Source organism: Haliotis cracherodii, unplaced genomic scaffold, assembly GCF_022045235.1.
Source record: "Haliotis cracherodii isolate W230 unplaced genomic scaffold, xgHalCrac1.p SCAF_16, whole genome shotgun sequence".
NCBI classification, from domain to species: Eukaryota; Metazoa; Mollusca; class Gastropoda; order Lepetellida; family Haliotidae; genus Haliotis; species Haliotis cracherodii.
The window spans coordinates 4,045,505-4,072,201 of NW_027266271.1; the positions used below are offsets into that span (position 1 = coordinate 4,045,505).

Genomic DNA, 26,697 nt, shown 5'->3' on the forward strand with positions numbered 1-26,697 from the left:
ATGATGATATGGAGCCAATCACAGGCTCAGCTGGCAGCTTTAAAACAAGCAGCTAAATTGTCACCTACCATGTGAAACGTTGACAATGAAGGGCCAGATTTCTGAGGGGAATCCCGAGACAGCTTGGATACCATTCAACATAATATACTGTCATACCATGAAGATCTGCATTAGAATTGACCTTCTGCAACTCATGCATGTCCTTTGAGTCAACTAACTAGTGGTGAGTGAGTTGGGTTTAACGCAGCTTTTAACAGTATTCCAGTTATATCACAGTGTGTCAGCTTAATGTGGGAAGAAAGCCCGAAGTGATGCAGGTCTCAGATGTTTACCACTTCGGTGAAACCCACGAGTACGGGTATGGTGCTGACAAACCTAGAAACATAATTGGGGAGAACCGGGATTCAAACCCACAATCATAGGTTTCTGGCGTGCCCAAGGGACGCAACTCTGCACAGCAAATCGCGGCACCTCAGACGACTGGGCCACCCGTGCCCCCAGTCAACTAACTAAATTCACCCTATTCCAACTGCATTGATAGATGCTCATGATGTCAATGACATATACCTGGAATATTGCTGAGTGTGACGTTAGACAACATCGAGGCAACCTATGGACACTGCTTAGATCCTTGTGGTAGTCTGGGGCAACCATGTAGGTCTAGGAAGAATATGGATATCCTCAGCAAAACACCTGGTGAACTGTAGTGTGGTATAACAGCCATGTAGGTCTAGGTAGAATATGGATATCCTCTGCAAAACACTTAGTGAGCTGTAGTGTGGTATAACAACCATATAGGTCTAGGTAGAATATGGATATCCTCTGAAAAACACTTGGTGAACTGTAGTGTGGTTTACAACCATGTAGGCCTAGGTAGAATATGGATATCGTCAGCAAATCACTTGGTGAGATTAATGTGGTATAACAACCATGTAGGTCTAGGTAGAATATGGATCCTCTGCAAAACACTTGGTGAGCTGTAGTGTGGTATAACAACCATGTAGGTCTAGGTAGAATATGGATATCCTCTACAAAACCTGGCGAAATGTAGTGTGGTATAACAACCATGTAGGTCTAGGTAGAATATGGATATCCTCTGCAAAACACCTGGAGAGCTGTAGTGTGGTATAACAACCATGTAGGTCTAGGTAGAATATGGATATCCTCTGCAAAACACTTGGTGAGCTGTAGTGTGGTATAACAACCATGTAGATCCAGGTAGAATATGGATATCCTCTGCAAAACACCTGGTGAGCTGTAGTGTGGTATAACAACCATGTAGGTCAAGGTAGAATATGGATATCCGCTGCAAAACACTTGGTGGGCTGTAGTGTGGTATAACAACCATGTAGGTCTGGGTAGAATATGGATCCTCTGCAAAACACTTGGTGAACTGTAGTTTGGTATAACAACCATGAAGGTCTAGGTAGAATATGGATATCCTCTGCAAAACACTTGGTGAACTGTAGTGTGGTATACAACCATGTAGGTCTAGGTAGAATTTGGATATCCTCTGCAAAACACCTGGTGGGTTGTAGTGTGGTATAACAACCATGTAGGTCTAGGTAGAATATGGATATCCTCTGCAAAACACCTGGTGAGCTGTAGTGTGGTATAACATCCATGTAGGCCTAGGTAGAATATGGATATCCTCTGCAAAACACTTGGTGGGCTGTAGTGTGGTATAACAACCATGTAGGTCTAGGTAGAATATGGATATCCTCTACAAAACACCTGGTGGGCTGTAGTGTGGTATAACAACCATGTAGGTCTAGGAAGAATATGGATATGCTCAGCAAAACACTTGGTGAACTGTAGTGTGGTATAACAACCATGTAGGTCTGGGTAGAATATGGATCCTCTGCAAAACACTTGGTGAACTGTAGTTTGGTATAACAACCATGTAGGTCTAGGTAGAATAAGGATATCCTCTGCAAAACACTTGGTGAACTGTAGTGTGGTATACAACCATGTAGGTCTAGGTAGAATATGGATATCCTCTGCAAAACACCTGGTGGGTTGTAGTGTGGTATAACAACCATGTAGGTCTAGGAAGAATATGGATATCCTCAGCAAAACACTTGGTGAACTGTAGTGTGGTATAACATCCATGTAGGCCTAGGTAGAATACGGATATCCTCTACAAAACACTTGGTGGGCTGTAGTGTGGTATAACAACCATGTAGGTCTGGGTAGAATATGGATATCCTCTGCAAAACACTTAGTGAGCTGTAGTGTGGTATAACAACCATATAGGTCTAGGTAGAATATGGATATCCTCTGAAAAACACTTGGTGAACTGTAGTGTGGTATACAACCATGTAGGCCTAGGTAGAATATGGATATCGTCAGCAAATCACTTGGTGAGATTAATGTGGTATAACAACCATGTAGGTCTAGGTAGAATATGGATCCTCTGCAAAACACTTGGTGAGCTGTAGTGTGGTATAACAACCATGTAGGTCTAGGTAGAATATGGATATCCGCTACAAAACCTGGCGAAATGTAGTGTGGTATAACAACCATGTAGGTCTAGGTAGAATATGGATATCCTCTGCAAAACACCTGGAGAGCTGTAGTGTGGTATAACAACCATGTAGGTCTGGGTAGAATATGGATATCCTCAGCAAAACACTTGGTGAGCTGTAGTGTGGTATAACAACCATGTAGGTCCAGGTAGAATATGGATATCCTCTGCAAAACACCTGGTGAGCTGTAGTGTGGTATAACAACCATGTAGGTCAAGGTAGAATATGGATATCCGCTGCAAAACACTTGGTGGGCTGTAGTGTGGTATAACAACCATGTAGGTCTGGGTAGAATATGGATCCTCTGCAAAACACTTGGTGAACTGTAGTTTGGTATAACAACCATGAAGGTCTAGGTAGAATATGGATATCCTCTGCAAAACACTTGGTGAACTGTAGTGTGGTATACAACCATGTAGGTCTAGGTAGAATTTGGATATCCTCTGCAAAACACCTGGTGGGTTGTAGTGTGGTATAACAACCATGTAGGTCTAGGTAGAATATGGATATCCTAAGCAAAACACCTGGAGAGCTGTAGTGTGGTATAACAACCATGTATGCCTAGGTAGAATATGGATATCCTCTGCAAAACACTTGTTGAGCTGTAGTATGGTATAACAACCATGTAGGTCTTGGTAGAATATGGATATCCTCTGCAAAACACCTGGTGGGCTGTAGTGTGGTATAACAACCATGTAGGTCTAGGTAGAATATGGATATCCTCAGCTAAACACCTGGTGAGCTGTAGTGTGGTATAACAACCATGTAGGTCTAGGTAGAATATGGATATCCTCTGCAAAACACTTGGTGAACTGTAGTGTGGTATACAACCAGGTAGGTCTAGGTAGAATATGGATATCCTCTACAAAACCTGGTGAAATGTAGTGTGGTATAACAACCATGTAGGTCTGGGTAGAATATGGATATCCTCTGCAAAACACTTGGTGAACTGTAGTGTGGTATAACAACCATGTAGGTCTGGGTAGAATATGGATATCCTCAGCAAAACACCTGGTGAACTGTAGTGTGGTATAACAACCATGTAGGTCTAGGTAGAATATGGATATCCTCTGCAAAACTCTTGGTGAGCTGTAGTATGGTATAACAACCATGTAGGTCTGGGTAGAATATGGATATCCTCTGCAAAACACATAGTGAGCTGTAGTTTGGTATAACAACCCTGTAGGTCTAGGTAGAATATGGATATCCTCAGCAAAACACTTGGTGAGCTGTAATGTGGTATAACAACCATGTAGGTCTGGGTAGAATATGGATCCTTTGCAAAACATTGATGAACTGTTGCATGGTGTGACAACCACAAAGGTCTTGCTGCAAAGGGAAGGTTGATGAAATGAAGCATGTCAAGTAGTCCGTTTTCCAGCTTTTCAGCTTTTCATGAAATGTCTCATGGAGCACACCTACATGTATTGATAACACAGCAACTAAGACATGAAAGAAGGCTTGGGCCTCATATGTCATGAACAGGCGACTTTAGAGTGAGATGTTTCAAGTTGCAAATGGTTGCCCTTGAAGCAAAGTTTGAACTTCTTATTCGGAAATGAGACAAAATGCCCAGTGTGAGACAGCGGAAAAGTAAAACTTTATATATTCTGTATGTGTATAGAAGAAAGTTACTCATGTAGATCTGCAAGGTAATGCTAAATATGAACAAGGCTGATCCATTTAATGCTTAAAATTCAATTTCTGCCTTCTCATTGTCCATCTTAACAATGGTAATCTTAATGAATTTAAATGTTTCCGAGGCAGTGAATTATTAATTTAGTACTGATATTCATAAATATGTATCAATACATTATTGACATAAATTGTTTCTACAGATACATCGATATCGCAATATACAATGACATCCCTACTGTTGATACGTACTATTGTAAATTCAAAATTGTAAATCTTTCACAGCAATACAAACGATAATGTGTTTTCTCATTTTTCTTCATGCCATCGTTCATTGGCAAACATCACCGGAAATCCTTTAATTTCCTGTATAAATTGGACTATCAACTAGAGCAAGGATACCGACAAAACCAAATAGTTAATACCTTCCTGAACCCTATATAACTGATGATAGCTAATTCAGTATCTATCATATTTATCCACTGCCGGGGTACTGCCTCTTTATGCTGAAGTATGTACTTACCAGCCGGCTGAATCCACCAGATATGATAGCTACACCCCCAGGAACATCCGACACCTGATCACAAACATAAAGCAGTTCCTTAGAACAACAGTAATGTGTGATAACATCAGAAAAAACAGGCAGGTAAATAAACATCCCTTTTACATGACACCGTATAATGAGACAGGTGTGTTTAACAAGCTTCATATAAATACTGAAACCTACCATACTGCAGCCTATATCAATAGTACAGGAACATTTAACTATTGAGAATATTAGGGGGAAAATGATACATCGGTGCACTGGTGCATATGATACACATTACCTTTTTTTACGATGCACTTGCTAAATTATATCACAAACTATTCATTTAATAACCCCCCAGCATTTTTGTCAGTCAAATATTTGCTAAATCTGGTGTAATTAGTAGTCCAAGTTTTTTTACCTGCTCTGAAATATTTCTAGTCAAGAAGTTTCCATGCGATTTGACGTATATATGAGTATGGACTGAGATACGTATCATATCGTATCGTATCGTGACCTTCCTGTATCGTTTCAATGCTAGAGGATATGGTCAAACTACTTAAGATTTATCGATGGCAAAAGTCCAAATATAGACAAAAATAGCACAAATGTTAACCACATATGATTACATGACACTTTTCCCTATGGATAACAACTTCTTTTACTCTTTTGTAACAATATTTCACAGCTACTTCTTGCCCCTTCATCAGGTGAATACTGAGCTGGCTGATGAAAGGGCTAGAAGTAGCTGTGATATGTTGTTACAAAAGAATAACGGAAGTTGTTATCCATTAAAAAGTGTCATGTAATCATGTGGTTCCAATGGAGTTCCACCTTGTAAACTAAAGACGAGCTGACTTATGGATGTCAAATTGTTTCTGTCAAAGCAATGTCCCAATACAGGTGATAGTACAACACCCTAGAACACCTTACAACACCCTAGAACATCTTACAACATCTAACAACACCTTACAACACCTTACAACACCCTAGAAATTGTCTTCCTAAAGTACTACCAGAAATGATAGAAAAACAGTTTTTCGTCTGTTAAAACAAAATGGGATGTTTCACAGGCTGATGCTATCCAGTAACTACTGTTCTACCTCCTGTCAGTTTGGCCCCAATAGAGAATGATGAATTGCAAAGTAACTCAAAATCGGGAATACATGTAGTCCATTAAATGTCAATACAGTACATGACTATGAATACCCTGTACTCCCAGAGTAATTACTCAGGAGATCAAGGAAAGGTTCTCCTTACAAAGTATCTATATCTTCGTAATTTTAGTATCCCACTTCAAATGATGACTGAAAAGAAAGCAGTTGGCACAGATCGAAATCATCTCGTTATCAATGTTCTAGTTAGCTAGTTTCAGATAGAAAAAGAATTGATTGCATTAATAAGCTTTTTCTTCTTCTTTCTTTACATATATACTGTGGGAAACAAATAAGGGAACACATGAAAGTACACGTTCCTTTATTCTTTTCCAGGTTTCTTCGCATGCTTTGAATTGCTCTGTGGGTGAAAATTTGGAAATAAATAAAGGAATAGTGTGATAAAGTGGTGTTCCCTTATTTGTTTCCCTCAGTATAATGTGATCACTATAGTGGACAAATATCCTGGAAGCAATTATTTTTTTACGATGTTATTAAATTTGCAATTTTGCAAAGGGTGATATGATTAAAAGCTGTCCCCGAGTGATTTTTTCAAATTGTTAAATTGTTGAATTAATATGGTGACAAACATTTATGCAATGTTTCAGCACATTTGTTTCCATTCTTATTGAAAGTGTACATGACATATGAACCTGTGTGAGTCCCTCAATGTTGTTGTAATCATATGATGCCAGGACTTGGTTTGTGGCTGGGTGGATCTGATCTAGTGATCCCTGGTTCACCTCCAAGATCACTGGGACTCGGTCATCAGACCAATGGTGCTTATAGGCATTGAATCTCTGGAAATAGACAAACACATAATAACAACATATCTCAGAGTCTGTTCAAAACAATTTTTAAAGTAAAAAATTTCTAATACCATCAGCAACGAACCAAGAATCATCAAATATTTCCCACACACAGTGGAAATTAGAATAACAAGTCAAAAGTGACATATTTCGAGCCAGCCTAATTTGAAACCTTATTGCACTTCTATTATATTACCTGTGGCCTGAGAAAACAGCTTTAAGGTTACAAGTCCCATGTCCCTCCATACTTAAAAGACCTGTGAAGATCGGGGGTGAAAGAGGTCTTCAGCAAGCCATTGTTGGGAACATCCGGAAGAATGATACTTAATGATAAAATGTATTCTATATAATTGTGTTTGTGTATTAATCATAATAAAGTGCAGTCAATGAGGGTGCCACCCCAATATTTAAGGCTCCAAGCCGAAAGGCTGGAAGCCCTATTGTAATCGGTCGATTTATTAGGGCTCCAAGCCGAAAGGCTGTAGAGCCCTATTGTAATCGTTCGATTTATTAGGGCTCCAAGCCGAAAGGCTGTAGAGCCCTATTGTAATCGTTCGATTTATTAGGGCTCTATGCCTGAAAGGCAAGAGACCTATTGTAATCGTTCGATTTATTATTATTATTATTATTATTATTATTATTATTATTATTATTCTGGCGTTTTTTGTTCCAATCATAACTCAAGAACTACAGCTCAGAATCTCTTCAAAATTGGCACCAAGATTTCCAATGTCCTGAAGCAGATACTACAAAAATCCCAAGGCCGTAGGCCCAAAGACCAAGGGCAGATAACCAAAAAACAAGATATTTTTAAACATTTATGTTGGCCTATTGCTCCCAAACCGCTTGTCTGATTACTTTCAAAGTTGGCATGTGTCTGCTGCTTTAGGTGCCTGCCATTTTTTGTTCTTTGACTTTGGCCATTGGTCACGTGGTTTGGCAGCCATATTGAATTCAAGGTTTTCCCAGTGTTTTGGGGGTACATGTCTTCAAAAGCATGGAACTCTGAATCCGCTTAATGAAATGCTTCCAAACTTTCTGAGAATTGTCTCCATACACAACAAATCAATATTTGTCATTGGCCATCTTTGATAGTTGCAGCCAAATTTGATTTTGATTTTCATCACCGAAATTTTACTTTAAAGATCATGTCTAGTACGGTTCTTTAAAGAAACTATTGAAAGTTTGCATGAAGTTAGTTTCACATATGTACTTCATTTTGTGTTCTTGGTTGCATGCTAAAAGTAACACTGCTTGGTGGTAATATGTGATTTATTTCAAAAATACTAAGAATGAAGCCTCATAAAATCTAGGTAGGATTATTTCCCTTTGACTGTAGACTACCCTTGAAGATGAGGGTTAGAATTGGTCTTCAGCAGCCCATGCTTGTCTTGATAGGCAATTATCAGGATTGTGTGGTCAGGCTCCCTGACTTGCTAATTTATTTCCCAATTGCCAAATGCTTACTTTTGACGGCTGGGCCACCCGTGCCCCCCGACACCCCCAGAACAGGCCAATTTCTTGCAGCCATGTCCAACCTGCCTGCAGTTGCTATGTTTTACGACGTTGGTACAAACAAACCATTTGAGGATTCGAACATGGTCTAGGTCTGAAATGGATTTAGAACACTCTGATTCACTCTGGCACGCTCAATTTTGGAGCGTTGACGTCCTGCAAACGGTGACTATCTTTTGACTGAGTTGGTACAAGCAAACCCTTTGTGGATTCGAACATGAGGATTTGAGGTCGTAGATAGGTTTAGAACAGCCTTTGACACCCAGCACATGCGAATGTCATAGCGGCACTGTCCGCAACCGCTGCCTAAATTTGACGGAGTTGGTACAAGCAAACCAGTTTAGGATTTAAACATGGTCGAAGTCAGAAATGGGTTTAGAAGATAAAGGGTATACCCCAGAGCCGTCAATTTTGTAGCGGCAATGTCCCGCAAGCGCTGCTTAAATTAGACGCGATGGTACAAGCAAACCATATACGGATTCAAACATGGTCGAGGTCGGAAATGAGTTAAGTAGCCCTCTGACACTCCGGCACACGCCAATTTCGAAGCGGCAATGTTCTTCAAGCGGTGTCTGTCTTTTGACGGCGTTGGTACAAGCAAACCATTTGAGGATTCGAACATGGTCGATGTAGGAAATTGGTTAAAACACTATGGGACACCCAGGCACATGTCAATTTCGTTGTGGTGATGTCTCACAAGCAGTTCCTTACATTTGACGGCGTTGTTACAAGCAAACCATTTGAGGATTCGAACATGGTCAAAGTCAAATGTGAGTTAAAAACTCACTGGGACACATGTGGTGATGTCTCGCAAGCGGTTCCTTGCATGTGACGGCGTTGGTACAAGCAAACCATTTGCGGATTCGAACATGGACGGCGTCTGAAATGGGTGTAGAACATCCCGGGACGTTCTGGGACACGTCAATGTCGTAGAGGCCATGTCTTGCAAGCGTTTCCTAACTTTTGACGGCATCGGTACAACCAAACCAATTGGGGATTCGAACATGGACGAGGTCGGAAACAGGTTCAGCACTTTATTTAAGCAATACGACAGAAACCCGGGGTCCTGGTGAAGTCAGAACACTAATCCGTTTGACTGTAGCTCAATGGACAAGGGAGCTACGCTCCCGGACTATTTGACCCCCTGCCACCCTGCCACCCTGCCACCCTGCCACCCTGCCTGCCAACCCTGCCTGCCACCCGGCCTGTCACCCTGCCTCTCACCCTGCCACAAGCTGCCGTACAACAGACCTCTGAATAGCAGACCTTTAAACACTTGTAACTCGGAAACTACAGGTCCGATTTTGACCAAATTTTGTGTGTGTATGTAGAGTGGGATTGTAGAGGCGATGCCTTGCAAGGGTTTTTCTTACTTTTGACGGCGTCGGTACAACCAAACCAATTGGGGATTCGAACTTGGAGGAGGCCGGAAACAGATTCAGCACTTTATCTAAGCAATGCGACAGAAACCTGGGGTCCTGGCGAAGTCAGAACACTAATTCGTTTGACTGTAGCTCAATGGACAAGGGAGCTATGCTTCCGGACTATTTGACCCCCTGCCCCCCTGCCCTCCTGCCACCCTGCCACCCTGCCTGTCACCCTGCCCCAAGCTGCCGTACAGCAGACCTCTGAATAGCAGACCTTTGAACACTTGTAACTCGGAAACTACTAGTCCGATTTCGACCAAATTTTGTGTGTGTATGTATATTGTAATCATATTGTCCTATTGTAATCTTTCGATTATTCGATTATTAGGGCTCTAGGCCCTTGGACACCCTTGTACACGTCAATTACGTAGCGGCGTCTTTATTTGACGGCATTGGTATAAAGAATCCATTTGAGGATTCGAATATGAGCAAAGACTGGAATGGGTAGAGAACAACCAAGAAAGCTCTGGCTCCCGCCAATTTTGTCAAAACAGACATATGAGGTGAGGTGAAATGAGGTTTAACGTCGCGTCCAAGATTATTGCACTTATATAGCGACGTGCATGTACGTGTGTGGGACTGATGCCGATATATAGTGCTAGCTCACTGAGATACCATGCTGCAGTTTAACATGAATACCCCACTGAGACACAGTATACTGACTCCGAGCCGACCAGTCCTTGTTTTAGGGCGGACGCTCTACCACTAGACCACGGAGGCGGTCTAATGACATATGAAGTAATAAATTACACTATAGCATATTCATCTGCAATGCATTTATAAAGTGGATTCAAATTGACTGGAACTAAATGATTTATTGGCATGAGGGGCGGTCGGGTAGCCTAGTGGTTAAAGCGTTGGCTCGTCACGCGGAAGAACCGGGTTAGATTCCCGACATGGGTACAATGTGTGAAGCCCATTTCTGGTGTCCCCTGCCGTCATATTGCTGGAATATTGCTAAAAGCGGCGTAAAAACATACTTACTCACTCACTCACTATTGGCGTGAGATGTATTTTACCCGTTGCTCTGAAACTGTTACTCCGATTACTTTCACACTCTACATGTGCCTGCTGCTTTCGGTGCTTGACATCTTTTGTTCTTTGACTTTGGCCATTGGCCACGTGGTTTGGCAGCCATTTTGGATTCAGGGTTTTCACAGTGTGTTCTGGGTACACAGGTCTTCAAAAGCATACGACACTGATAGTTATTAGTTGCGGCCATATTTGATTTTGATTTTCATATCCCCCGGCGTACCATCAACTCATCAAAGGCCCCAATCAGCCTTTATCCCGTTGCTTATATTACTGGCTTCATCCTTTGTTTCTGTCACTGACTTCACCGACGATTGTTATCCCTACCCTTGTGTGTACATAACCGGCTTCTCTACTCCAGTATAACAATATCTACTCTACTGTATAAACATTGCCTCCTACTTGTATAGATACTTGTCAACCACACTCTGTATATCACTAACTTGCTTGATAACGGTGACAGAACCTACACCGAAACGTCACTCTTAATTGTAATAAAGAAGTTGTTCATCCATAAATTCTTATCCTCACTTAGCACTCCAACTTCTTAATGCCTATCAAAGAAGAAGTCAGTGAAATATCAAATTATTAATTACATTATACAATACTCTTATGCACTGTATTATAAAGCGGATTCGAGTAGGCAGAAACCGAATGACTCAGTAATTCTCGAAACCATAGAGCCCGCAGCTATATTTTATTATTATTATTCCGCCAATTTTTGTACTAGAACTAGCAAAATAACCACTGGCTCGATTAAGTTGAAATTTTGTATGTGTATGAAGACAGTTGAGTTCTAGATACGTAATAATTCCCAAGGCCGTAGGCCCAAAGACCAAGGGCAGATAACTGAAAAACAAGTAATTTTTTAAGCTATGGTGCCCCAAAACCACTTGTCCGATTACTTTCAAAATTTGCATGTGTCTGCTGCTTTAGGTGCTTGACATTATTTGTTCTTTGATTTTGGTCATTGGTTACTTGGTTTGGCAGCCATATTGGATTCAAGGTTTTCACAGGTGTTTTGGGGTACCTGTCTTCAAATCCCTACTCCTCTGAATCCTTTGCATGAAATGCATTCAAACTTTCTGAGAACTGTCTCCACACACAACACTACAAATTGTCTTAAGCGATTTTGGATATCTTTTTTAGTTGCGGCCATATTGTATTCAAGGTTTTTACAGTTTTGTTTGGGTACCTGTCTTCAAATCCCTACTCTTCTGAATCCCCTACATGAAATGCATTCAAACTTTCTGAGAAGTGTCTCCATACACAACACAAAAAAATGTCTTCATCGATTTTGGATATCTTTTTTAGTTGCGCCTATATTTGATTTTGATTTTGATTATTTTTTCACCGAAATACTCCCTTTCACTGTCAAGTGTCTTCTGCATTATGTATACAACCCTTGAAGATGAGGGTTAGAATTGGTCTTCAGCAACCCATGCTTGTCTTAAGAGGCGATTATTCGAACATTGTCTGGGTGGTAAAAGGGTTTCGAACACTCTGGTTAACTCTGGCACATGCCAATTTCCTAGCGGTGATGTCCTGCAAACAGTGACTAGTTTTTGGCGGAGTTGGTACAAGCAAACCATATGCGGATTCGAACATGGTCCAAGTCAAACATGGGTTATAAACACACTAGGACATGTGATTTCTCGCAAGCGGTTCCTTACATTTGATGGCGTTGGTACAAACAAACCATTTGAGGATTCGAACATGGTCGAAGTTGGAAATTGGTTAAAACATCCTGGGACACCCAGACACATGTCAATTTAGTAGTGGTGATGTCTCACAAGAGGTTCTCTACATTTGACGGCGTTGGTACAGGTAAACCCTTTGAGGATTCGAATATGAACGAGGTCGGAAACAGGTTTAGGACTTTATCTCAGCAATGCGACAGGAACTCGGGGCCCGGACGAACGCAGAACGCTTATCTGTTTGACTTGAGCCCAACTGACAAAGAAGTTACAGCCTGTTGAAGAGTCACCAAGACGAAAGGCTGAAGAGTCCCAGTGTTAGCGTTTGATATAATATTATTATTATTCCGCCGATTTTTGTACCAGACCTACCAAAATAACCACTGGCTTGATTTTGTTCAAATTGTCTGTGTGTATGTAGACTGTTGGGTACCAGTGCCTGCCAAAAACCAAAGGCCAAGGGCAGATAACTAAAATTAACAGAATTTTTTTTCAGATGTACTTCGCCCTATTGCTCTGCAACGTCTTATCCGATTACTTTGAAACGTTGCATGTATCTGCTGCTTGAGCTGCTTGACACTTTTTGTTCTTTGACTTTGGTCATTGGTCACTTGGTGTGGCAGCTATATTGGATTCAAGGTTTTCACAGGGTTTTTGGGTACCACTCTTCAAATCCTATCTCCTCTGAATCCACTGCATGAAATGATTTCAAACCTTCTGAGAATTGTCTCCTTACATAATGCATCAAACTCTGTTAGCCGTTTTTGGATATCTTTCTTAGTAACGACCCTATTGAATTTTGATTTTGATCGTATTTTTCGGCGAAATATTACTTTAAAGATCATATCTTGTAAGGTTCTCCACAGAAACTATTGAAAGTTTACATGAAGTTAGTCGGACATATGTACCTCATCTTTTGTTCTTGTTTGCATGCTAACAGTAACATCGCTTGGTGGTAATATTTGATTAATATTTGGGACACCCCTTGAACACGCCAATGTCAGGTGACTATTTTTGGATGGAGTTGGTACAAGCAAACCCTTTGAGGAATCGAACATGTTCAAGGTCTGAAATGGCTTTAGAACAGACTCGGACACCCCTGAACATGACAATTTCGTAGCGGCAATACCCTGCAAGTGGTACCTACATTTGAAGGATTTGGTTCAAGGAAACCCTTTGTGGATTCGAACATGGACGTTTGGGCACAGTGTTACTTGGAGCCCGCCATTGCTGCTAGCAGCTTTAATTTTTACCTTGATACTTGTACCTTTTTTTTTTCTTTGCTGTGTTCTGTTTATTTGTACGCCAAATACGATCTAACCAAACTGAGAAAGACATGTTTTATTGACTGACTGCACTGCATTATTATACCCCCCATGCTTGCTGTAAAAGGCAACTATGCTTGTCGTAAGAGGCGACTAACGGGATTGGGTGGTCAGGCTCGCTGACTTGGTTTGAGGCAAGCAGTGTCAACAAGCACTGTCCCGCTACCGCTCCAATGACAAAATGCTCAAGAATCAAACTACAAAAGGTAAGTTATTGATCAAATCTGAGAAATATATCAGTTTGAAACATAGATCACTAAGACATGACCATCACTTGATACTCTCGCTAAAAATAAAACGTATGGAAAGGCCGTGGGGCAATCTCTTATAACATGCATACTTTCTGTAAATATTTTCATGATGTTTTACGTTATGTCATGATAGCTTTATTGTAATTTTAGTGCTCCATCAGATCAGGGAAGGGCAATTATTGGCAATATCCACCAGAAAGCATGGAAAAAGCTTATGAGGCCGTCCTTAGCGGTGAAGGGCTCAAAAGTGCAGCAAGGCACCGTCAGTGAAACAGGTTGGTCCAACATGGAGATCTTTCAGAAATATCTTGAGAACCACTTCAGCACGTACTGTGTTGAGGCTACAGCAGATAATCCAATCCTGGTTCTTTATGATGCCCATAAATCACATGTATCTCTGTCACTTATTGAGTGGGCAAGGGAAAAGCACATCATTCTTCGTATTGCCCGTGCACATGTCACATCTCCAGTCTATGGATGATGGATGTTTTGGTCCTTTAGAGAGAATTTACAACGGCCTCAGACACAAATTCATCAGGGTACATGTAAGGTCTGGGATTGACAGGTATTCAATATGCAAAGTCGCATGTAAAGCCTATTGTGCTGCACTCACACCAATGAATCTGCAGTCTGCATTCAAGAAATGTGGCATATACCCATTAAAAAGGGATGTGGTTAAACAGGGCACATTTCTTCCAACAACTATTTTCACGACAACTGCTGAGACGTCTACTACACCTTCCACAACAACAATTTCCTCAGGTGACAACGTCGAATTCAGGACCACCAGGTGTACCAGTTTCTTCAGAAACACGTTCTGACAACAGATATTAAACCCACAAAGAAAAAGAAAGGTCCTGAGTTTGGTTGTTGGTCGAAAAGCTATAATGGAGGACAATATCTTTGCCAAAGTAGTGGCACATAAAGAAAGCCCAAAGATTACATAAACACCAGTGACCTGTACATATAAGTCCAGAAAATCTATGACTTCTACTGTTCCAAGGAATACCCTGTCCACTTCACCCACTCCGGGTACTTCTTGTGTCAGTAGCACAGCAGTCCTTGATGCAGGCTCGACAGATATGGAAGAATCACAGAATCATGAGAGTGAATTTTGCTGCAAGTGCGAAAAATGGCAACCAGAAGAAGTACAGCAATGTACATATTTGTGAAATGGGAACAATGCACACACCCTGCATGTGCACGCCTGTCAGATGTGTGAGACGAAATGCAGAGTTTTGGCCCCCCTGTCACGATGAGCCAGAGGAGTCATGTGCATTATAATTGTGTAAATATTTTGTGACTTTAATGCATCCAATTATTCATATAGAGTTAACTTTATTGATGTCGTTTTGTGATGGGGATTACCCCACTGTGCATGTGACAAGCTTGTGTGAGGCTCAGTGGACGTAAATAGCAAGCCAATGAGGCGAGTGAAAACGTATGACGTCATTACAAAGTGTCATGGCCGTACTCGGAACTTCGGAAGTGATCGATATGGACTTTCACTTCATAGACTTTCAAATTAAACATTTGAATAAAATGACATTGATCATATCAACAGGTACGTACCATATTATAACTGTTCTAAAAAGAGTTTGTATTTTATGAGCATGTGTGTCTGATCCGAGCAAAAACTGATGACACCAGGATAATAACTATATGTGAGTACATGACACTATTCTTATGGAAAACTTTTTTTACTCTTTTGTAACAATATTTCACAGCCACTTCAAGGCCCTTCATCAGGTGAATACTGATCAGGCTGATGAAGTGGCTAGAAGTGGCTGTGATATGTTGTTACAAAAGAGTTATCCATAAGAATAGTGTCATGTATTCATGTTCTTCCAAATTCTAAATACCTATCCAAGAGTATTAGATTTAATATAACAGAACTTTGTGTGATACACAAACAGTAAGGACAAGGTAGGTACACCAGGCCTTACAGTAGTAGGACAAGGTAGGTACACCAGGCCTTACAGTAGTAGGACAAGGTAGGTACACCATGCCTGTTCAGTAGTAGGACAAGGTAGGTACACCAGGCCTGTTCAGTAGTAGGACAAGGTAGGTATACCATTCCTATGTATACAATTATTTAAGCTAAAAGTACTGATGTTATTGAATGATTATTATCCCAGTTACCTTTATCTTCTGGTTTTCATCTGCAAACTGATTCCTGAATCTCTGAAAAAAATAAGAATTATCAGTCATGAAAACCATTCCTAAGAATGATTTTGTTATTCTTAACATTTGCAACATCAAAATTCTAAAAATATATATCCTTTTGGATTTGAGATGAAATGAAAGTGTGTTGTGTACAAGTTGAATTTGGTTCAGATCCATTCTCATTTGCTGTTGTTATCATCTTGATATATGAGCCTCCAGGAGAGATTATCCATTCACCATATTTTGAAACAAACATGTTCATGGAGGATGCAGGATGTTGCAGTAGACAAAAGTTGCTTCAATATTGTAATAGCTCTCGAGGCTAATGCCCAACTGAGATAATAATTTGAAATACTTTTTTGATTTAGTCAAGAAGATTGAAGTTATCGTCAGCTTTGAACATGTTCTATGGTTTTTAAATTTGCATCTTGATATAGTCATTGAGATCCCTGAAAACATATTTCATGTTACCTTGAGTTCAAAAGAAGAATATTAGACATGTTTTGCTCCCAGTAATCCAGAAATTCTATGATGTGATTCAAGTGTTTCCAAAACAGCCACACGTCATCTTGCAAGTGTACCCTTGGATGGTTTTACTAATGTATGGAGTAGGAAATATTTAACCACATCTTAAATCGATAATTAAATGAACTTAAACAAAATGGAGAAAATATTCACAAATTATTATTCCCATATGAAACTGTTCACATTTGTTTTTAACATGCAAAAGCTAGTTATTCTGTTGTGAATGCTTTATGTCAATCAATCTTTATTTCGTACTCAAGAGGCCACAGGCCTTTAGTACATAATACAATTCAACATAATTAATTATTACAATAGAACATCAAATTGAAATAATTATCTCCCACATATATACATCATGACAACCATAAATATGCTCATTTTATTCTGGCATAGATAGTATTTCATTAACAGTTAACAATTTCATTTCTATGGGCAAAAGCATGGTAAATAAACATCGATAAATTCTTTACAACCTCTGTTCACTCACATTTTAATAAACTTATAAATTTACATATGTTTGGTTCACTGTAATAGCATTTTGGTAAGTATTTTATTCTTAGTTCTAAATATAATGGACATCTGATAAGGAAGTGATACTCGTCTTCTATTTCATTTAAGTTACACATGTTACATTTTCGTTGTTCTCGTGGGGTATTTATATATCTGCCTGTTTCAATATGTAGATCGTGCGACATGCAACAACAGCGTGCCAATGCTTTTCTATATTTTGGTATGGTAATATCAACAAGATAGCATTCTCTATAAATGTAAGATTTAAAAAGTTTATAATAAAAGTGTTTATTTGATAATGTTAATGAAACATTCCATGATTGTAAATAAATATCTTTTAGTCTTTGTTTCAGTGACTGGATAAACTCAGCAGTATTATTGACCCGTTGATCATACCAAGCATTACCAAAACCAGATTCAAATAAGAGTTCTCTAATACCAGTTGCCCAGTTTCTTTTACCATTTGAATCAAACAACAATAACATATTATAACACATTTTGGAAATCTATACAAGGCATATTTAAAATTCTTAACCAATATTTGATAACTTTAATATATGCAAAAATATACAGTGGATAGCGACCACAATCACCATAAACCATAATCCCGGGTGTATTAACTTTTACACCTAAATATTTCTTACATGCAAATAAGTGAATCTTTTCTATAGCATCTACTTTTGAGAGTCCCCAAATCTCTAGACCATACAATAAAATTGGACTTATTTTTACATCAAAAATTTTGAAAAGTGTATTATAATCAAAGTTTAGACCACATGCATTTCGTTGCATACCAATGAATACCTTTTGAGCTTGTAAGGATGCTTGGCTTACATGATATGTCCATGAAAGACAGTTAGTAAAATATAATCCTAAATATTCATAAAAACTTGTTATCTCCAATTGGTTACCTTTATAATACCATTTTTCATATTTTGATAAATTACCGCCGTTTTTAAATGCAGCAATTTTTGTTTTATTTCTATTTACTTTCAATTTCCATTCATCACAGTACTTTTCTAACTCATTAATTTGTGACTGTAGACCTTTAATAGTACTTGAAAATAGAGCAATATCGTCTGCAAACAAAAGTAAAAACAATTCTTCTGGGTGTAGTTGAATTCCATAGGAACAATTATTATATATTTGCATTGCAAATTCATTGATGAAAAACGAAAACAGGAACGGGCTTAAGATACAACCCTGTCATACTCCTAAATGACTTGAAAATGTAGGAGAAATAACTTGGTTATTTCTAACACAGACTTTTATATTTTCATAAATGCTACATAACAATTTATTCATTTTAGAACTTAATCCATGAGTCTTAAAAAGATTCCAAAGTTTATTTCTTTGCACAGAGTCAAATGCTTTAGAAAAATCTACAAAAACTACATAAAACTTTCCACCCTTATTATTAAGGTATCTTTGTATTAAACAATGTAATATAAATATGTTGTCCACGGTACTATATCCTTCTCTGAATCCAGCTTGTGACTCATCAATTTTGCTCATTGTACTAGCCCAATACACTAATCTTTTATTAATAATACAAGTAAATATCTTGCTAAAAATGCTCAAAAGAGTTTTACCCCTATAATTATCAGTGTTGTCTTATGGAGAGGTACAATTATTCCCACCCACCATGAATTCGGAAAGGGTCCATTTTCTAAAATGACATTAAATATTAGTTCAAGATATGGTACTAACAGGTCTGCTGAATGTTTGAAAAATTCAGGCATTAGATTATCAATGCCAGATGATTTATTGCACTTAAGTTGTTGGATGCTTTCTAAAATTTCTTCTCTCGTAATTGGGGATCAAGGATATCAGCTACAATTTCATCAGTTTCGTCGTTGTTATCATCCTCATTTACATTATCATTACATTCTAAAAATGACGCTTTCTCATTCTGATGTGACATATCATACATATTTTTGAAATGACAATACCAGTCATCAATACTTATGTTATTCATGTTTTTTTGTTTTTTATTCATGCTTTTTAATTCTGACCAAAACAGTTTTGAATTATTTATATTTTTCTCTAACCTTTGTTTCCTCTCCATTAAATATTTATTTTGTTTATATTTACAGATGGCAGTATATTTGTTTCTAGCGGCATGATATTCTTTTAGGTTACTTTACATCTTTTTTTTTTAAGCATTTCACACTCGTTATCAAACCATGGATTTCTTTTCACCCTTTCTCTAACTCGACTTACTTTTCGTTTCATATCACCAGCGGCTACACATAGAGCATCTGCAATAGCATTAACACTTTTGTTTATCAGAAAATACAAAATCGACACTTTTGGAGATCGTCTGTAAGTAAATTCTCTCTGAATGTGTTTAACATATTATCATCCCAAACAAACTTATAGCTATTATTTGCGCTTGCGCTATTATTAGGTGAAGTTCGGGTTCTATTACAACTCCTTAGCTTAATGCAAAGGGGTAGGTGGTCAGATTCAGTTCTAGACTGAATTTCAAAATCAACTATATAATCAAATAAGCGAGGCGAAGCAATTGCATAACCAATTACACTTGTACCTTTTGCTCCAATGTAAGAAAAGTCTCCAATATTTGTGTCTTTTCCACATCTTCCATTTATAAAAAGAATATCTAAGACTGAGCAAAGATCTAGTAGACTTTTACCAAAGGTATTTATACACTTATCTAAAGAAAATCGCTCTTTGTTGAAAGAGTCAAACATAAAATCCCATGACGTATCTACCTTGATGTGTTCAATTATGTCGTCTGCTACATAGTCAGGTTTTATACCAGTTCTAGAATTAAAATCACCACCTAGTAACAAATATTTACAATGATCACCACCTAGTAACAAATATTTACAATGATGTTTAGATAAAATATCACACAGTGTTTCTCGTAACAAATCAATACCATTTTTACATTGCTTTAATCATTCATCTAATGATGGTATTATTCCAGATGCCATATTTGGCTAGATTTTCCATATTTGCTTTGGAGTTTGTAACACAGTGAATGAATGATGAAGATTTATAAAATGGAACAAATCCTGGGAAACCAATGGAGCCTCTCCCTGTGGTTGCAGCCATATACTGTATGTTTATCAGGCATGGCTGATGGAAGTAAAATCATACCCCTTTCTTTTCTGAGAGCTGAAACTGCCAATCTAATATTGACTAAATTTGACTGAAGTCAATGTTGGCGAATGAAAAGTTTAATTTGTTCTGGTTCTGCGATATCTAACTCATACAATCTGATGATCTAGATGTTTCTTTGCAAATAAGATTTAAATCCACTAGAACTTTAGTTTCAGATGATTACTAAGCAAATTTATGTGTGAAAAATGGGGTCAGGAAACATTGTAAGCATAATAAATTTGAAGCATAACAATATTTTTGATTAAATTATATCATAAAACTGTAAAAATTTAAATTTCGTGAGTTGACGAGTTCTTCCGATCCTTGTGTGGAAACGTCCTAAAACAAAGTTTCCAGCTTCTAAGCTTCATTCGCCCTTGCATCACCATGGCGACCACCCGTCAATCTGGTCATGCACTCGTATCTCGTGCAGCCTGACATACATGCACTGATCACCCGACACTCTCTACCTCATCATTCTCTTTCTTGGACCTGACAGGCTAGTGTAATTGTGATGCGGGGATGGATGGGTGGGCATAGATATTGTAAAATAGGATAAGTATTATAAATATATAATATACTGTAAAATTAAACAGTTTTTAAACTTATCCCATTTCACTCTATACATTTATCCCATGGTTGGACGGTGGGTGGCAGATTACCCCAGCCATGTCTTATAACCGTGAGATATACATGAGGAAGCTGGTGCTAAACATGCTTCAATCCTAAGATTGTCACACAATCGCGTCTGAAGACAGTGACTCAAAGTTTCATGAGTGGATCACTGCACTTTGAGTGAGAATACCCCTTTATGCTACTAGGATACAACATCATGCCATCAGGTATAACATGCGTTATAGGACATCATACTATGACGACCACAAGGTTTTGAAGTAAGGTAACATATTCAACCACGTCTTGTAACCAATCCAGAAGAGGTCTCCAGTCAATTAGCTCTACCAGCAAACTCACCCATATGCTCTAATGATGTAGGCCTCATTTGCTTGGCATCTCATTTTACGCTTTGTAAGGTATCAATCCCACCATAGGATGGAACGTGCTAAGACAAGACTAGGAAACAATCAACAATATTCATCTCAAGAGGATCTTTAACCAATACTGGTACTTCACATGTTCATGGCAGAGGTGAGCAGGTAAGGGTTTGGAAAATCCGCCAAAATGGCCTCGCCATACAGCTACTTCATAGTGGAAGACTAATGTCTCTACAGATGAATTTTTTGCCTCTCCATTGAAGCCTCAACCTGGGAACCCTGATTAAGTATAATAAACAACAAAGGAGTGGCTCTCAATTATTTATTCATGTTGTACACAATATGATATACTTGACTGCGTGAGTGGTACTTGCATCTTATCTGCGTTGATGGGCCGTCATTAATTGTTGAGCAAGGACTAGAGGACCGAAGTGGTGAAGCCCTTGGACATCAGTTACGGAGATATCTCGTAAGTAGTGGTAGGTGAAGACTGTGTCAGACTTCCAGAAACATCCTTCCATGAAAGCGCTGAGGGAGCAATTACTATGCAGAGCCATTGTGGAGGCGACAGTTCTCGTCTCGTGAGGATTCGATGTCTGAGGTGGAGGCAATCCCTTTGGCGACTAAGGACTTCTGGAGATGAGCCAGACACATAGGAAAAGGGTGTCCAGCGTTGGATGTAGTAGGCTGGAGTAAGGTTGAAGGAGGAGATCTCTTGCAAGGGAAGTGGATGATGGCTGAGTCGTGGCAACCACCTTCTGAATCACCCATGGTAGAAGCGCTGTTGGTGGAAAAGCGTAAGTGTCGAAATTCTTCCATGATATGGTACTCCCATGCCTCTTGATCTGGAATCAGCGAAACGAATCTGGAGAATAGTCTGTCAATCAAAATTGGCGCATGCATCATTTTGAGCCATTCAGAAGGCCAGGCGCGCTTTGCGGATTTGTCAGACTTACTTCCGAGGTCAAACGACACCCGAGAAGCGACATGGCTACAGTTTGTGCTATTTTCACTCGCGACATCCATTACGTATCGCTGGGATTAGATGTATACCTTTACCCAAAACCACAGGGTCGGGAGAAAAATGTTTGAGGCTGATCAAGTTGTGCGGTAGGCCTCACCATCAGTTAAACGTCGCCACCATCCTCCATGGGACCCACGTCTGCTCGAAAGTGAGTATTTGCACGAATTTCCTCACTTTTGCACATATGCATACTCAAATTGGGTAAATGACAACACGTAGCAAGTTATGATTTTACGCATGTTATAAACAAGGATAATGCTTGTAACTACAAAATCATTTTCGAGTTATGTATTTTGGCAACATCGGGCATTGAGTTAGCAGGTCATATTGCTGAAATGTGACACGCGAGACAGCCGTGACACACTGTAAACAAATATGAAAGTGATCTGATTTCGGTTAGTGCAGAACGAATTCTGCTATTATTTACATTGAAGTACGATCTGGTGGAACTTGTATTCCTCTCTCTTAGATATGACTTATTTTGTTAGATGAGTCAAGACGACCGAAGCACTTCTGTCCAATGAGAGATCACGAGAGTGACTGCCTTGAATTCGAGACTGTTGATGTTGAGGGTAGATTCTATTGCTGACCAATGTCCTGATACAATACTGCAGGTGTGCTCCCAAACCTACTGTCGATGCATCCACAAACAGGTGGAGCGTGGGTTGAAAGGGTTCCAGGAGCAGACGTTCATCTTGGATAGCCACCATCGCAGATGGTTGTACAGGCACCACGGGAGCTGAATTGGGACCTGACAATCGTCAAATTGAAGATAAGGTCTCAGAAACCGCTAAATTCGCCTCTCTAGGAGAGAGCTACACTGATGTCAATAGACTGAGCAACTGCTGCCATTGTCAAAGATGTAGAGACTCCAGAGAAGAGGCCATGGTAGTCATCCCATTAGTCCCTGTCTCGCCGAACGTTGAACTGTGGTGTAGATAGCATGCCCTTCTGCTGGCGGAAAGCTGCGAAGGCCAAGCTAGCTTCTTTGAGAGGTCCGTCATGTGGAGGCAGCGTGATGGGAGAAGCTTTGTTAGCTGGCATCGCAAACCCCTTAAGCAGATCATCCAAAGATGTACTACGAGGAAGGTGAGCATGCTGTCTAGGGAAGAATCAGAGAGGGTTCCATCTGGGGAAACTGCCTGTAGATGACGGAGGTGACGTCTGACTTTCAGGGGTAGCTTCCAGAGGAGTAGGAGTGTTATCAATCCTATCTGTAACCATAGTACCTGAAGTCGTTTGTGCCGTTATTGTGGTAGTCGCATCCATATGTTATCTCCAACTGATTGGTGCGGTGCTGTAAGGCCGTCGATATGGACCGTATTAGAGATCCAATTTGTGAAATCGAGAGTGTGTTCTGATCTCTGTGATCCCATGATCCCATGATGTCGGTAAGGGATTAGTCACTGGAGGAACTGAACTAGTAGAAGGGTCTATCACCGGAGGTTGGGAGGGATGCGTCACGACCAGGGAGTGCGACTTGTCAGGTGCTCCAAATCTATAGTGTTGAGATGTTGAGATGAGTGTCGCTAAGGATGACGTTGAGAGTCTGGGTCCTAGGAACATGATCGATCAAGGTGACAATGACATTCAGAAAAACAGGAACGGCTGTGGTCATGTTCAGAGGATCGATCTGTCAAGTGTTGACGATCTGTATACTCGGAAAAGTTCTCCTCCTGACAAACTGTCTTCTGTTTGGAAGACTGCTTCAATATCGAAAACTGTTCTCATGAAGATCGAAGTTGAGGTGAATGGTCTGAGAATCAATCTTTAGACTGTCGATTTCTGGGCGATCGATCCTGCGACCGACCTCTTGAATAAGCGTTTCCCTTAGACTGTCGACCCTTGAAGACTTGATCCTGAGAGTGATGGCTCGATGTCCACCTCTCCTGAGAATATCGACCCTTTGGGCGAGATTCGGTAGTTTGATCTCCTGAATGTTGACCTCTGGAGGCTCGGTCCTGAGAGTGACGGTTCGATGTCGACCTCTCCTGAGAAGAACGACCCTTTGGGCGAGATTCGGTAGTTTGATCTCCTGAATGTCAACCTCTGAAGGCTGGATCCTGAGAGTGACAATTCAATGTTGACCTGTCCTGCGTCTTTGAGGGTCAATCTATAGGATGTCGACCCTTCTCTCAATGTTGATCGTCCGTAGTTGGTCGAATGTAACTCTTCTTCTGTTCTGTCCAGAGGATGACATCGCAATCGTACTTTTGGTCGATTCAACGTTCATCGCGGTGGTTACAACTGGGATAGCCTGATCAAAGTCAACTGGTCTAACTGCGACCTCTGTAAATCAGTAGACTGGTCCTTGTTAATAGCCAGTACCATACATGTGTCCGACGTATCTTCGGCCTGGGAGTTCATGATAATTGGTGGATCGCTAGTAGTAGTCGATTGGGAAGAAGTGGTGGGCGTTTCTTCGTCCAAAAAGCTGTCTCAGTCCTATAGGGATGTCGTGGTGGCTGACAGGAGGCTACTTGACCACTGATTTAGGGTCGGGTGGATGCTAGCCTTTGGTTTTGTCCACGAGGAAGGTCCATGTTCTGTGTCCTTGGAATCAGATCTGCTATCTATGTTCCTTTTCTTGCATTTCTTCACGTATTCTGTGAACGCCACTTGTGAATGATTCTGGACACAGGAACGTTGGTTTACAGACTCCCCGACAGTCACAGCAAAAACTGTGTGGATCCACTGCAGAAAAGATATGTCTGCACTTCTTACAGTTTGGGCGTTTTTGTTGGCCTATGCCCATTCTTGATGCAAGAAGCGTGCCTAACTCCTGTGAAAATTTTGAGAAAAAAAGGCCAACATTATTCTTTCAAAAATATTGTCAGGGTGGTCTCCATGGTGATGCAAGAAGCTGGAAACTGTGATATTTACAAGAGATATTCAGATATACATAGCGTATTTTCTTGAGTATAGTGCGCACCCATGTATAATGCGCACCCATGTATAATGTGCACCCCCCTCTAGCCCATTCAATATTTTGGAAAAAACAAATTTGAATACCAAGCTAAGAAAAAAAATTACACCATACCGCTTTTGCGAAGTCCGGCAAACGAACGGGTGATGAGAAACTTCGTCAGTAGTACAAATTCAAAATTTGAGATAAAAAATCACCAGACATGTTGATTTACCGATTAAATTGTATTTTTTGTTCTGCTAGGCATTGTTTTACATCCAGGGATTAAGATTACCTTGTGTATAATCTCGTAAACTAAGCCGGACACAGCAATCAGCTGTACACACGTTTTCTTGGAATCTACCAGTGATTCGGTCAAGACACACCCAATCATATAACTTTACAGGATTTTAATGCAAGGATCAGCAAAAATTGTATCTGAAACTATTTTTTTATCAGGAATGATATATTCCAATATATTGTTAATTTAGATGCAGCTTTTACTAAACATATTTGAATTAATAATAACCCTAAGCGAAGCAGCTGATCACTATTGCCGGGTATCATTTTTTACATGGAACCAGTCTGACCAGTCACCGTCAAGGCTCCCAAGCACGTGATCGCGTGATCGCGAGAATTACGTGTTGACATAGAATCGTCCAACAAAAACAAATATGACTTTTAACGAGTCACAGTATGGCATTTATGATATATGTATCCATTCTCTGTCAACTAAAGTTTGTTTCAAGGCATCAATAGCGGTAATCTGACCGTGGTTGCTGTTAATACCGGTAAGTTGTGTGATCTTCCGATCACTTCACACACGATTTCGCCGAAATTAATTAAAACAATATTAAAAGGAATTTTGAATAAAATTAATGAAATAAGTTACAAACATAAGTCCAGATATACAAAGAACACTTTTTATAGCCAGACAGTGTAATTACATGATTAATTTGCGAACTTCAGTATGGATTTGTTGACATGGTATTTCCGGTGTTACGTGCTCACGGCAATGTCTTTCCATGGGGGAAAAACATCAAAACTCTTTCATTCGTGTATAATGCGCACCCCCTTCTACACAGCTGTGTTTTTTGGAAAAAAAGTGTACACTATACTCAAGAAAATACGGTAGATATTTTGGACTAAACATATTTCTTTATTTTTTGTGCAGCTTGAACCTATACAACTCTACTTGACGGCACTGTACTCGTTTATACACAAGGGTAAAGGTAAAGAAACTCATATATTGAAGTTCAAGAGAGTAAAGAAAGTGGTCAGAGTAAAGGTTTGATGTTACAAGGAAGTCCCATGGACGTTACATGAAAGTCCCATGGACGTTACATGAAAGTCCCATGGACGTTACATGAGAGTCCCATGGATGTTACATGAAAGTCCCATGGGTGTTACATGAAAGTCACATGGATGTTACATGAAAGTCACATGGGTGTTACATGAAAGTCACATGGATGTTACATGAAAGTCACATGGGTGTTACATGAAAGTCCCATGGACGTTACATGAAAGTCCCATGGGTGTTACATGAA

General features: G+C 39.8%; 1 protein-coding gene across 2 annotated transcripts in view; it reads right to left on the reverse strand.

The window, feature by feature from the left end:
* Positions 1-26,697, reverse strand: part of LOC139463733 (dnaJ homolog subfamily C member 13-like) — a 510,967-nt gene that overhangs the window by 458,523 nt on the left and 25,747 nt on the right. For both annotated transcript variants that reach the window (XM_071244983.1, XM_071244982.1), the window contains exons 5-7: positions 16,042-16,083; positions 6,497-6,643; positions 4,687-4,740 (exon numbers count right to left, since the gene is read on the reverse strand). In XM_071244983.1, coding sequence (XP_071101084.1) covers positions 4,687-4,740; positions 6,497-6,643; positions 16,042-16,083 — 243 coding nt within the window. The remainder of the gene's footprint in view (positions 1-4,686; positions 4,741-6,496; positions 6,644-16,041; positions 16,084-26,697) is intronic.